Genomic DNA, 14,795 nt, shown 5'->3' with positions numbered 1-14,795 from the left:
ACTTTTCAAGGGTGTAAATCTGGACTTAGGTGGCCTTCACATTAACCTAGTTCTTGGCCAAGTGGTAACCAGGCAGGGAGCCACTGCTGAATCAGCCGCTGCTCCTGTGTGTAGGCAAGAGAGAGCGCCCAGGATTTTATCTTCTGTGTGATGACTTACTCCTTTTAGGAAGATAAAGTTGTCGAGGAAACTGGCTTCGAGCCTTCCCCTTGTGTATTCTGGATTTTTATCTCCACTGGGAGTTGGCTGGCCCACTGACACAAGCAGAAAAAGATGAGAGCTCTAACAGCATCTTAAATCATAAGGCCCCCGGGCCTCTGTGGGCTTGGAAAAATCATCGTGCTCCCTCACGCTTTGGTACACCTGCCTCATCAAAAATCTACCTTGTGGAAAGATAGAAGAACAGTACAAAACACTGTCTTTGGAGTCAGACTGGCCTGGCTTCAAGTCAAGATCATGTCACAGTCACCTTTGTGGCTATGGCCAAGTTACTGAATTTCCGTGTCTCATACTTCCATACTTAAAATAAGAATGTAACAGTAGCCATCTATCTCAAGGAAGTGAAGGGAGGGTTAAATAATATGGTGACTGTTAAGGACAAAGCCTGACACAGAACAGATGCTCAGTAGACATCAACTGTTCTTTATTAAAATAATTATTATTATTTTGTGACTATTTCTTAGTTGGTGCCAGCTTACAGCGGTAATGGCATACCCAGAAATTAAACAATCCTCATCTGATCCAGAAGATAAGCCTCAAACCCTGCTTTAGTCTCATGTTTCAATCCTCTCCTGCGCAAGAAAACAGAAGCCTGGTTTAGTCTGCATCACCTCTCCCTGTTTGCCTTCTAGCAAAGATGTGAAGATAGTTAAATATTCATCAGACCCTGAGTAATACAGAATTTGTTATATTTAGAAATTATGCTGAAATGATGAGTCACAGAGAAAATCATGGAGCAAACCTCACAGGCTCCAGAAGAGCATGCAATTCATCACTCAACAGATGTTACTATTATGAGCACCTATTATGTGTAAAACTTAAGGCTGCACATCCTTGGGGATACAAAGACAGGTGCTTCCTTCAAAGAGCTTAAAAACAGCAGGAGAGAGAAGATGTCAACACAATACAATAGCTCTTCACAACTTGACCCTTCAGCCATCGCTGCCAAGTGAGTGGGCCATAGAACAAGACCCAGGGGAGTCCAAAACATCTCAGGGGGCTGAGGGGCTTGACAGGACTCGAAAGTGGAAATCTGGGTCCCAAAGACTGATTAGGAAGTGAATCACAGAGGAGCAGGATGAACACAGGTGGGTAGGCTACACGGGCCATGTTTGGGAACAGTGTGTGGAGCAGCTTGGCTGGAGAGGAAGGCCCAAGAAGACAATCCAAGAAGGTCTGCTAGACACTGCTTCCATTACTCCTGGGGTTTCAGGCTAGGGCATAACCCTAAGTGGGGAGGCCGGAGTCCCCACCCGGGTTTGGAGCATGGTGTCTGGCGTGGTGAGAGCAGAGGCAGTCATCTGGAGCCCACAGTGGGACTCTGACCGTGAGAGCGAAGTCAGATTGGAAACCCAGTGACTTTGTCAGCCACCTGTGGGCTCGGTGCTGTGGGAGGACTCCTGGTGGGCACCGGCAAATCATGCACTTAGCATTCACCTCCAGGAGGGCGGCCAAGGCCCTTGGCCTTATATCTGCACTCGGGAAAAATCTCACGCACAGCTCTGGGAAAGTCCGGCACCATTTGCTCAGGTTTCTTCCCCCACAGTCTAAAGCACAGGCTGTTCATGAACAGAAGTCTCCATGAGAAAACCATTCTGCCTCTGCTAAGAGACAGGCTGCTAAGTCTCAGGCACAGTGCTCAGGGCACTCAGTGTTCAGAGTACTCGCCATTTGTGTCATTCTAGTTGGTCTATAAAATTGGAGGACTGCTTATTTTGAGGCGGGGGGGAGTTTTTTATGTCCTGCTGCCCCTAGAAAACTGGAACAGAGAACAATGGACCGAGCTATTCAACTGAACAGATGATAACAAATCTTCATGGGAGGGAAGAGTCTTCAGAAGTAGCCATCTCCTTTCACCGCACAGTGGACTTGCAGGATGGCTCGGGGAGGAGCTGGCTGCCTGGCGGGACACTTGGCTGTAGGAATAACGAAGAAGCACGCCAGGGCTGGTTAAGCTTGTGGGAGCACAGTGGAGGAGGAGGAAGGGGGCCCGGAATCGAGTGCGAGACATCTGTACAGGCATCCAAATGGATTTTCCCAGATATGAGGGGGAGGACTGAAAGACACCCGAGTAGCCAGAAAAAGGAGCATTTTCCAAGTGGTACTGCAAAAAAGGTAAGGACAGGGAGGCAGCGCAGCAAAGTGATGCATATGAAACAAAGAAGCATAAATCCCCTTTAACTGAGCTCCCATACCAATCTCCCTCGTTGGCTCATTTCCCAGGTAGCTCCCCTCCAGATGATGGTATGAATTTTTCCCTGACAAGATCCTAAAACGCCCAGCTTGACTGCCTTTGGTAATGAAGCAAGTTGTTGTCGTCATTGTTTTTCCTGTCTCCTGGCACTTGTACAGTGAAAACAAATTCACTCAAGACATGAATTTGGTCATTTATCTGCCTTGAAGAACAAGGAAACTTTCAGCCTTTTGTACCTATGTGCACCTTCCAGATGTGGTGACATAGCCAGATGTGCTGAGAATCTGCCAAACGACAGGGACAATGAGTAAGGAAGGTCATTCTGGTCCTGTAGATGCTTCCAGATTTGCGTCTGAACACAACTTCTAGCTGTGCCATTTACTCATGCTAATGGCACCACCTGTGTACCCATTCACTGAGTACCACGCTAAAGGTCCATTGGAGCCATCCAGGAGGAGTTTTCTCTCTGGTAGAGGATCATCCAGGCATATCACTATGACAAAAGGGAGAGACCGAGAATTGGAGGAGAGGAGAGGAAGAGAGATTCTCACTGGGTGGGCTTTCAGGAAAGAGAGAGTGAGCTGAACAAAACCTGGACGGTGGTAATGAGAGGGAAAGCATGCCAGGGAGCAGAGACATCTTGAGCAAAGGCTCAATGAGGGTCAAGCTTGGGGCAGGCTCTGGAAGAGTACTGCCAGAGTCAGGCCAGAGCCTAGGGATGCAAAGGAAAAGAGTTGGAGTCAAGTTGGAACAGCAGCTGGAAGTCAGGCTTGAAACTCACCCCCAACTCTCCCTTCCATTGCTCTCCTCTTCTCTGCTTCTCTTTTCTTCCTTTCATTCCCTTTCACTTGCTTCCTTTCTCCCCAATTAAAATCCCCTCCATCTATGCCTCCATGGCTCCATCCATCCCAAACAGTGCGAATGGAGCAGACGGGGGACTAGCACAGAACTTCCACTGCTCTGAAGAAGCCAGTCAGAGATCAACTGCCCCACCCCCAGGAGGACATAGCCCATTGCCACAGAGTAAAAAGAGACACCCAAAACTCTGGCTGAAAAACCATATGCACATCTCTGGGGCACATCTGCAATCTAGAGGCTCACAGAGATGCCCTCCCACTCGGCAGATAGAATGAGACAGTGACCTGACCTAGAAGAGATGCAGGAGATGTCCCCCAGGAGAGGCAATACAAGGAAATGGTTAAGAATGTTGACTCTGGAGTCAGACGTAAACAGTGATAGTACCACCAGCTTTACAATGAGCATAACACTTTCCACCTCACTGTGTTAAAAGGATTCAAGGAGAAAATGTTTGTAATGTGCTTACCACAAAGCCCAATCCCTATGAGTGCTCAATAAATGTTAGCTTTTTATTGTTTTATTTATGACAGAGAACTAAGACCAGGAAGGACTAAAGTTCAAGCTGACCAGATCCAGAGCATTCCAGAAGGAGCTTAGTAAACTACATAGACCTCAGGCTTTGGAGTCAGAAAGACCCAAGTTGGAACCAGTTTCTAGCAGTGGTACTGTGGGCAACTTGAGGTGACTCAGCCTCCGCTCCCTCACCTGTGAAGGAAAGCACATATTCATTGGTATACAAGGATGTGTAAACATCCATTCTCTGGAGGGTTACTGTGAAGATTATAGCTAACAAAACTAAAATTCCTTCATGTAGTGTAGGTCCTTGATAATTAATAGCAAGAAACACTCAAGCCATGACTTCAAAATTTTTTACTTTGCTGCCGCTGCTGACAGGCTCCTTGAAAGAGGTGTAATTTTTTGGATCCCCCTTCCAGAGTTCCAAGCCCCACACCTTTCTTTTCTCGCTCCTACCACCATCCACAGAACTATCTTGGATTACCCTCTTGTGGTGGCCACTAGGGAGCACCAAAGCTAAATAAACAGGTCCCATGAGCATGGTGACAATGTTGGTTCCATACCAGAATGCTCCACCGATTTAAAACTTAATACAACAATGGCATTTTCTGCTTTTCATTACAGTCGAGCATACTAAATTCTTCAGGAATTTTTAAATCTAAAAACACCATGGCTACTCAGTCCTCTGATGATGGCATAAACTCAGCAAGAAGAGCCAAGAGAACTACTCAGACATCCCTGGGGTGGGCGGGGGAGTAGAAGTGGTAATAAAAACATCACCTGGGGCGCCTGGGTGGCTCAGTGGATTAAGCCGCTGCCTTCGGCTCAGGTCATGATCTCAGGGTCCTGGGATCGAGCCCCACATCGGGCTCTCTGCTCAGCGGGGAGCCTGCTTCCCACTCTCTCTCTGCCTGCCTCTCTGCCTACTTGTGATCTCTCTCTCTGTCAAATAAATAAATAAATAAAATCTTTAAAAAAAAAACATCACCAGCAGTAATACCTTTTTTTTTTAAGATTTTATTTATTTATTTATTTGACAGAGAGAGAGATCACAAGTAGGCAGAGAGGCAGGCAGAGAGAGAGTGGGAAGCAGGCTCCCCGCTGAGCAGAGAGCCCGATGTGGGGCTCGATCCCAGGACCCTGGGATCATGACCTGAGCCCAAAGGGAAAGGCTTATTAACTGACTGAGCCACCCAAGCACCCCTAGTAATACCTTTAATACTGAGTGCCAGGCCATGTTTGGGGCACTCAACAGACTTTTGCCACCTCTCTTGGACTATGAAACTAGGAGCCAGGAAGTGGCTTGCCCAAGGTCACACAGCTAGGAAATGGCAGATCTGGGATTTGAACCTGCCTGGGCCAGCCTTAGAGCCTGTGAGTGCAACCGCTCTGCTAACTGCTGGCACAGAGAAGAGCAAGCTAAAAGTCATCAGTGGAGACAAAGCCAACTAGCTGTGCCAAGGCTGTGGGGCTCTCACTATTAGGTCTCACGGAGAAAGGCCACCAAGCACACCCACTCATGGGATGATCGTTCAGTGTTATCCACTCACCCGTGAGGGGGGGCCTACTCCAGACCCAGCTGTGTATGTTATTCCAAGGCCCTGTTCCACCTCCAGAGTCACAGGGCCAAGAGCTCTACGTGGACAAGGAGTGCAAGCTCTCTCTGTACTTCCACTGCTTGTAGCCACAGTGCCCAGTGAGAGGGAGCACCAAGGACAAGTTTGCAAAGTAAATGAACAAAAAAATGACCCACCAGTCAATGACTGACACTTCCATTTCTCTTCTTCCCTCCTCAACTTCCCAGACTTGAGAGCTTTACCAAGATAGAATGGGAAGGAAAAACATTAGCACCACTGAACCCAATCCCACGAGATGCTCCAAACAAAAAAATGGCACCACAGAATTATTCTAATTCCCGTGGATGGTCCACACTAAGAAAAGCCACTTGGTGACTATAGCTTGAGACAGTGTCTGTCTCCCTTTGTGTACATAGACAATTTCCAGGGAAAACAGGTTTCTATCAGCAAATGCCAGTGTTGAGCTAAGTGGGAAATCTTGAACACAGTCATATCAGCCATCACTGGGCCCTCTGATGATTTATCTGTATAAAAGAAAGTCCTTTTATCTATAGGCACTGGATTTTATAAATTTTGTTCTAGCTAAGTTATTCTTCAGCTTATCAAATGATGCCTTCCCACATCTCATCACTCTATAAATGAGACTTGGTGTCCGAGGGAAAAACCTGTGCTTAAAGGATATGGAAATCACACAGTCTCAAAGCCTCTGAGCTCAAATGTAGTCCTCTATTCCTCCGTGTGAAAAGTGCAAAATGCAGGACTGAAAAGCTTTTAAGGCAGTAGAGAGGAGGGGCACTAAGGAGGGAGTGCCTCAGGGATGGAGAGCTCTACAACTGGTAGATGGGTATCAGGGTGCAGAATACACTTGATAGTGACCCTACCTACCCAGCAGAGACCAGCCCATTTGGAGCTAATTGCATGGATAAATCAAGCTGAGCTTTCAGTGGAGGGTGGGGCAGGAGGGACTGGCTAGAGAGGGAGTGGCCTCACTCATGTGAGAGGACATGGCCCTTTGCAGAGATACCAACACTTCAAGAATCTGTCTGCTCACACCAGGTGCAGACAAGAATAAAGACAGGAGAGTGAGGGAGAGCTGTAGAGAGTAGGAGAAAGGAAGAGAGAAACAGAGGAAGAGGGACAGAGAAAATGGGCAAGGAAAGCAGAGTCATGGGCTTACTTTTATTTATTGCATACTAATACAGTGCTTACTATTTACCAGGTACTATTCTAAGCACTTTACATATACTAACTTACTTAATCCTCATGATCAGCTTCATTTCCAGAAGAGGGAAGCTAAGGCAATGACTTGAGAGCATAGGGCCAGCAAGTGGAAGGACCGGGACTTGAACCCAGGAAGCCAGGTACCAGTCCATGCCCTTACCCACCCTACATGAGGAAAGTCTTCAACCCTGTTGTGATAGGAGTATCTGGCCCAAGGGCACAAGCATGCCATGAGACAGCCCTAAAAATAGTTAGTTTAGTTAGTTAGTTAAGGAATGTTTGGATCTCTTAAACAACTATGTACTCTTACAACATGAGCTATTTCCTTGTGAGTGAATATAAAGCAGGGAGACAGTAAAGGGAATGGTTCTCCTTTGGGCTACAAAAGGAAAAGTACAGCCCACAGATCAAATAAAAGCAGAATAACAGCCAAGACTGAACCAGTATGCCAGCACTGTCGTCTCACTATGTCACCAGGGCTAGAAGGAATAAGATGCTTAGGTGAGATCTTAACAGAAAAGTAGCTTTGAGTATAACTTGTTATATGAACCATGAATGCTGGTCAAATGAGCCACTAGGATAAGTGGCATGACATGGACTCAAAAACAGGCAGCCACATGATTGCTAGTCCCTCCTGACTCTCGGTTCCTGTTTTCCAGCCATCTCCTTGTCCATAGTAGATTAGCTCTGGCTCAGAGCTCCCACTTAGTCTGCAGCTTTACTTGTCTCAGCTTCCCCCTCCTGCCCCAGTTCTCTGCCCAGTCCACCAGGTGGCTGGATTTATTTTTTTCTACACATGTCTGGTCATGGACGTGCTGGACTGATTTTCTCTGAAGAGGCCGCTCAGCTTCACGTAAGCCCACCATAACAGATTCTCAGCCCCAGGCCATCAGGAACCCCCTGCCATGAAGAGTGGGAATCACACTGCTGAGAAAACTGAGGTGTTCTCATCAGTTCTGTGAAGAACCTCCATAAAAAGTGTACCACACTCAGACCATGATGGTTTGGGGTGAGAATGGCCTGGGCAAAGCCCTTGGTGTCATCCATCCTCTTGTGAGCCAGATGCCACAGAAAGCAAACTCAGGACAACACTGATTTCCTGTGTTCCCATTCTAGTCTAGCTGTGGGCTTTTCTTTCATCCACTCCTTTCTGACCCTACTTCTGATAATCCTTCCCCTATTCACCTCCTCACCCCCCACCTCACCCTGCAGGAATTGTTCCTGTCTTTGTTCCTAGCTGAGTGTCCTTTTGGTTAGACTGTTGTGTCCTGATGGCATCCTCATGGTGCTCTCGTCTTCCTGCGATCACAGATGATATCTCTGTGCTTCAAAAGCACAGTGGAAAAACTCCTTTGCTACACACTGAATTTCCAAAGCCTACCACAAGGATAGAAAAGTGCCCATATAAAGATAAATAATCTGAGCTTCAGCTGTTAGTTGCTGCCAGCTTTCTGGGAGCCAAACACTATAAAATCTGTCTGTAAATTAATATCGTGTTTGGAGCTGGATTGTTTTATTATGGGGGAAGAACTGTAGCTATAAAAATTAACACATGTCTAATCAGAAGAAGACTCAAGAGAGACCCCTTATTTTAGTTGTGACCACTGTCTTCCTCTGAGGCAGGGAAGAGAGAGAGGAAATGGCCCCCATTGTGTTCTGCCTCAGCATTTCTTCCCCTCTAGCCCCACTGCTGAATCTATTGTGCCGACTTATCTGTAGGAGACAGGAGTAAAAGCTTGGGCTGACTCTCTCCCAGGATACAGAGAGACCAACAAAGGGGCTCAGCCCTGGAGGCCTTCCAGAGCAGCTACAGCACAAGGAGCCACGGGGTGAGCCAAATGGTCTTGTGCTAGTTCAGGAGCAGACGTCCCACCTTCTAATCAGACTGTGAGTTTCTCCAGAGCAGATCCTTTTCAGCACCCAGAGAAGGCTGGCTATCAAAAAAACAAAACTGGATGTCTCCCTTTCCCACCCCCCATCCCTCTGAGGGGCCTCAGCTCCCAGAAAGCTGGCCATTACTAAAACACCCACATGGGTTTCTGTAGCTTGCTCTACTCTGCTGTGAGTCAAAATGGGCAGAGCAAATCCTGTCACCTGCTGGCCTGGCGAGTCTCACCCTAGGCTGAGGAGGATCCATAGCACTCGTCCTTAGAGGGAAAGACCACAGTGCTTGCTTTGGGTCCAATAATGCTACCAAAAAGGCTTCATTGTCACTAATGTCTGAGGACTGGTATCATCAGGGGTTGCCGCGTGGCCACATAAAACTTTGATAGTGTCTTCACACATGACCTGGCTGCTGCCTTGAGTTCCCAAAAACTGGAAATTAGAACATGCTGCAATTTGCCCTGAGAATGTTTTAAAACGGTATTTACACTATTCTTAAAATGAAAAGGAAATGTTTTTACATTTCCTCATAATCATTGCTCATGTCCCCTTAATGCCACTGCACATGTCCCCACAATACCAATGAGCAAATGGGATGAAAATTGGTATATTATGCTCCAGGGTAATCAGAGGAAAAGTCAGACCCTTTGAAGAATGCCTAGCATGTCTGCTCCAGTCTGTGGATGCAGGGCCATCCTGAGCAGGGCCAAAGAGCAGGGCTACCAAAAGCATTCAATGGCTTCCTCCCATCTCAGGGGCAAAATAAAGTAATGAGTAAAAATGTCAACTTCATTCCCATAAATTTTACTTAAATATTGCCTATTGCCCATTTCCACTGACCAAGACTCAAAATCAACTAAACATGTGGCCAAATGGCAGCAAATATCTGCAGGGAAAGGCTGTTCGGCTGCAGCAGCCCAAGCCAACCTGCCGGACAGAGCAGAACAAGGAAGACTCCCTGCATGAACAGAAGTGCGTCTCACGTACCACGTAGGCGGAGTGAAGCCTGGCCCAAGGGAGGGCACACGCTATCTGAGCCTCTTTCCTGCCCAACATCATTCTTCTTTCTTTTTACCTGGCTTGTTTTGCCACTTAGTCCACAGAGGAACATGGTTACCCACCTCTCCCAAGATCACTTGTTAACTCCTGGTAAATAAAGAAACTGTCTCCATCCATCAGTCTCAAAGGCCCAGGTGAGGGGACTGATAGGCCAGTTTAAGTCAGGGTTCTCTGCCCAGCCCCACAAGGGATATCCAGAAGGGGTGAGGTCACTCAATACCAAACGGCCAGCTGAGGTCTGTCTTGTAACCGGGACATCAGGACAGCGCAGTCTGAAGGGAGGGAAGCAGCAGGGAGAAGCTGCCGCATGAGGGACACTGCGTGTCAGTGCTCTGGCAGGCCACAAGAGGTTCTATGCACCCAAGCCGACCCCACAGAAGCCCACTGGGGAAATAATCAGTTTTAACGTGCCCTCTAGAAACACAGCAAGCCCTTTCCTTAGCCAGTACAGAAAAAGAGAGGGAAACACTTCTACAAACTCACTTAATCCTAAAGACAACAGGCTGTTTCACGAACGAGACCAAAGCTCACAGTAGTTGCGTACGTGGCCCAAGGTCATGTGGCTATGAAACAGAGGAGCAAATTTCAAACCCAAGTGGGACTCCAGAACCCCATTCCTGCTCCACTCATGACTCACGCTGCCTCGAAACTGAACTCTGCCCAAGATAAGTGCCAAGCACTGATGCAGCCAGTCCTGGGAGGCCTCTGAGCACAATGCCACCACACCCAGCATCCTCAGGCCAGAAGGGTGCCCCCCAGGGACCTAAGTGCTGCTCTGCCCTAGCATCAGGCCATGCCCCAGGTAAAACAGCTCGGCCCCTAGCTACTTGGAGGTCCTCTACTGTTCAAGTGCTACCGATGCCATTTTCCTGTTTGCGTTTTGTTTTTGTTTTTGTTTTGTTTTTACAGTTCGTTGCTCATCCTAACTGTCAGCAGCAATTGCTTACCATGTGGTATGAAAATCTCTCAGGCTTACGTCAACAGTCTATCGCTGTGAAATTCCTGGCTGTCTTTGGAGTCTCCCTAGGCCTCCCTTTTCTCGCCATAGCCTATTGGATTGCTCCGTGCAGCAAGGTACAGACTGCTTAAGGTGCATGTCGTCTGCGGTGACTGCTTCTCTCTCCTTAGCATGACCTGGAGACCAGTGGCTCAGAGCAACGGCTGAGTGTTTCCCGTGTCCAGAAAAAAGAGTTTTGAGATACTTAGCAAAAGTAGGAAACCACACAGACCTGCTTTTTTCCATTATTTCTCTAAAACAGAAGTGATAATCTGGGACATTTAAGATACATGAGGCATAATCTGATCAGTAAAGGAAGAGAGAGGAAATACGGGCACTTTTGCTCCTCTAATTATGCCATATCCTAGACATGTCCTCTACACTCACAGTAATCACCACGATAATGATCACAGGAATAGGTGACATTATTGAGCACTTTCTTTTGGCTAACCCCTTCTCATGGAAGATCTGATTTCACTCCCCCAATTACATTATGACGCATATACTTTATGAAGTAGGTTCAGAAAAGAGAAATAGCTAATAGACTGAGAGTCAAATGCAGCTCATGCTGGGCTCTGCAGCCCCATCTCCACATCGTCCCAGTTTCCCTGGCTTCCTTGATTAGGCTCTGGCCCACACGGGCAGCTAATTGGGTCGCAAGAAGGAAAAGACAAAGGAAAGAGAGGGAGAGCTGGAAATGTGCAGAGCTGGGCTCTTTTCTCACAGGGAAGGGGAGTGTCTGTTGCCTGCTGCTAACAGAGGGAACTGAACTTTCCCCACTTCCCGCTCCACCGTCCCTACAGCCCAGCCATCTGATTGAAGCCACAGAAAGCCACGGCACTCTCTCCAGCTTCAGGCAAGAGTTAGCAACTATAGGACAAAATTATGGAGAAATGATTCCACAGGGAATCTGATCAGCTAATGTGGTTAACAAAAATAGAACCTCTTGCCAACTCCAGTAAGAGGGAACTCATGCCAGGATGATGGGCCCAAGACCTGAGGGCTGCTGACGAGGCCACCTTACCAGATAACGCAGTGAATTCACTGCCTTCGAGTAAGATGTGTACCATAGAGACAGGTTAGGACTCCTTATATAAAATGGGTCTTAAAAAGTCCTCAAACAGTATTTGTGATGTTCGACTTTACATCTACTGAAGATTTTGTTTCTTTGACAGTCTGCCATGCCATGGATTTCTAAATCAGAATTCCCCAAATGATACACATGTAAATGAAGGCAATTTTTTCTGTCTTTCATTATGAGCTGAAGAAAGTACAGTGAGTAAAACAAGCCTAACCAGATTTAAAGCTGGGTTAGAGCAGGTCACTGGTTCTAGGCACAGGTTTTCACACTGGAAATACGTCCTTGACTTCATCCAGTCTCAATGGATAGGGACACTCACCTCCATACTCTAGGAGCCCCAAACTACTTTTAGGACAGTCACTCATTAAAATAATAGCCACTTGGTAGAGAAAACAATGACAATCCTCACTTTTGTTTTTTTTTTTTTAAGATTTTATTTTTATTTATTTATTTGACAGAGAGAGATCACAAGTAGAGAGGCAGGCAGAGAGAGAGAGAGAGAGAGAGAGAGAGGAGGAAGCAGGCTTCCTGCCGAGCAGAGAGCCGGATGTGGGACTCGATCCCAGGACCCTGAGATCATGACCTGAGCCGAAGGCAGCGGCTTAACCCACTGAGCCACCCAGGCGCCCCCTCACTTTTGTTTTTAAAACCAAATGTGACAGCTACCAGAAAAGTGGGACTAGCCAATACCAGCAAACTGGTTTACCTCTGCCTGCCTGGTCGCCTAGGGAAATATTCAGGAAGAAATGATATTCCAGTTGTTGACTAAATTTTTCAGATTTTCAGTAGGTCTAAGAAGAATCATCTTGGCCACTATCATGCAGATGTGATGGCACCCCCCCAAAAAAATTGCATGGGAGGGGGAGGGAGGACTTTCTTGGGGTCCAGTAAATCCAGGAGACTGATGCCACCATGAAACATAGGGGTCACACTGACAGTAGTCTTTTAGAACATTCTGGAAGAAATGTTTGCAAGAAAATTTAGCCCAATGGCTGAGATTTCCTCTCCTCTGTTCAGATATATGTCTTTTTGACATTTGGTGCTCACGGAGCTCCCAGTAAAAAAGTTAAAAAGAGCACTACAGATAAATATGGGCTGGCCATTAAGCCACTTGTGCCTTCTGACTTTTTAGGCTGCAAGTCTGAGTTCAACACATTGGAGGGTGTGTCCATGTTGGAATGACAAGTCTTAGTCTATGGCATGAGATCATTCTTGGTGGCACTGCTTATTCTGAGAGAAGATTCCCTCCTTAAGGAGGGAAACTTTAGTTGTCAAAGTTGCTCTGAAGCAGCCACAGGACAGATAAAAACAGCCAAGATATTTTTAGTCTTTCCTTTCACCGCTACAAAAGAAATCTTTTCAAGTTTGGCAAAGATATTATATACTGGGGATTATAAAGGGTCACATCTTCCATGTGAAGAAACTACCCCTCTCCAAAGGCTCCTGAGGCCCAGAATACAAGGTCCTCCCAAGGAAAGGGGCACAGTGGAGAAATCTGTTAATGTGCTAGCCTCCCTTCTCCCAAGGGATCACTTTATACCTGTGTAATACATCTATGAAAAAGCCAGTGTCATCCCAGGAGCTTCATATTCTAACCACCTTATGACACCTGCCTCAAAGAAAGTAGAACTTGATATTCTTTTCTTAATGTTTTCATAAAAACATCATCAACCAGCTAACATCCAACAATGTCTAACAAATGTTGAAGTTTCTGTTTCCAACTTAATGGTCCACTTACTGAATAGTTGTTCTCCTGATTTAGGGACCCCTAGAAACACCAAAATTACTTGATTGGCCTGCCAAAATGATGTCGTTTATTTCCCGTTGAATCTCCATAGCTGTCAATTCTACTTTTATTTAAATTTCTGAGGGTCCCTGAGAAAGACAGCTAAATAAGGAGAGGATAAGGTCAAGGATGTCAACAGAAGTTGACAGCTTACTAATACGGTGGCTGAAGAGGGTAACCAAGTCATAGATGTGTACATAAAATAACAAAGGCTGGTCTGGCTCTTGGAACAGGCCTGTCAAGGTCAATAAAGTGAACAGTGATATTTTTCTATTATTTCTCAACATGGCTGAGGTCATGCAGCCCACTGGGAAGCTGGTGAGTTCTCTCCTCATGGCTGCTATCAGGTAGATCTTTATCCACAGAGCTCTTTATCCTCTCAAGGAGAGCTCTGATGTCAAAGGACCTTTATGGCTCAATGCCCTTTTGCACCCTTTGTTATTCCATTCTGATTCATACTTTAGGTTGTTTGCCTATTAAAATCTGAGACCTGAAAGAGTTAACAGCAATCCTTATGGGCTCAAATGGGGTCTCTACAGTGGGTCGGATCAAGGAGGAAGTCAGCATGGTAAAAGTATTGAGCAACAATACAAATTCTAATTATAAAGGTGTGAGAGGTGAAACTGATTTCCTCCATGACATTAACCTTGATGGCTCAATTATCCTTATAACTCAGTCCCAGGACTCAGGCAGGGAGAGCTGTAAATAGCTTCAGCCTACTACCTGGTATCTTTGCAGGGTACAAGCCCTCAGTCCATATACTGCCACATAACTCTCAGATGAAGAATGCCAAAGTGTCAGTTACCACACCCCAGCCCCTAAGCCCTGTGCCAAACAAAACACCTCATGAGGAGGTAGAGGAACTCTGCAGCTTTGGAAGATCCCTGCTTTGCCTTGTCAGAGTTGAAATGATTTGAAACAAGGGTCCTCACACCATGCGATCCAAGGCCGACCAGGAGAAGACAATGCCTCCAAAGGCCTGTGTGTCCCCCTCATCTGCTTCTACCAGAGAGCACAAGATTAAATACAATCATGCTGTAATTTTTGAAGCATGGTCATGGAGGGGAAATTCATGCCAGGAAATAGAGCATATTTTGCTCTTATGTTAACAAAAGCATCTGCCCTCAAATCCAAAAGGAAAGTCCATCACCTGCCACCCTGCTGGGACAGGAGTTAGGAGTACTAGAAGGCTGATTGCTTCTATTGGAGCCCAGTCTAAGCCCTGCGACATTCTCTCCCCAACTCTCCATCGATTTCCTAGCACAGGCGATGATGGCCTGCATCTCTCTCCACCAGAAAATCAGCAACTTTGAAAGGACCAACTCTGCCGGCTTATTTATTCTATCCCCTCCAGGGCCCAGGATCATGGTGCATACAGACAGCACCCCAAAGGCTCACAGCAG

At 46.6% G+C, this 14,795-nt stretch overlaps 1 protein-coding gene across 1 annotated transcript in view; it reads left to right on the top strand.

Moving 5' to 3' along the window:
* Positions 1 to 14,795, top strand: part of TRPC7 (transient receptor potential cation channel subfamily C member 7) — a 146,456-nt gene that overhangs the window by 81,186 nt on the left and 50,475 nt on the right. The window contains exon 4 of the mRNA XM_047731519.1: positions 10,438 to 10,602. Coding sequence (XP_047587475.1) covers positions 10,438 to 10,602 — 165 coding nt within the window. The remainder of the gene's footprint in view (positions 1 to 10,437; positions 10,603 to 14,795) is intronic.

The sequence above is a fragment of the Lutra lutra genome, chromosome 5 (genome assembly GCF_902655055.1).
Source record: "Lutra lutra chromosome 5, mLutLut1.2, whole genome shotgun sequence".
Lineage (NCBI taxonomy): Eukaryota > Metazoa > Chordata > Mammalia > Carnivora > Mustelidae > Lutra > Lutra lutra.
This window is presented reverse-complemented; position numbering and strand designations above follow the sequence as displayed.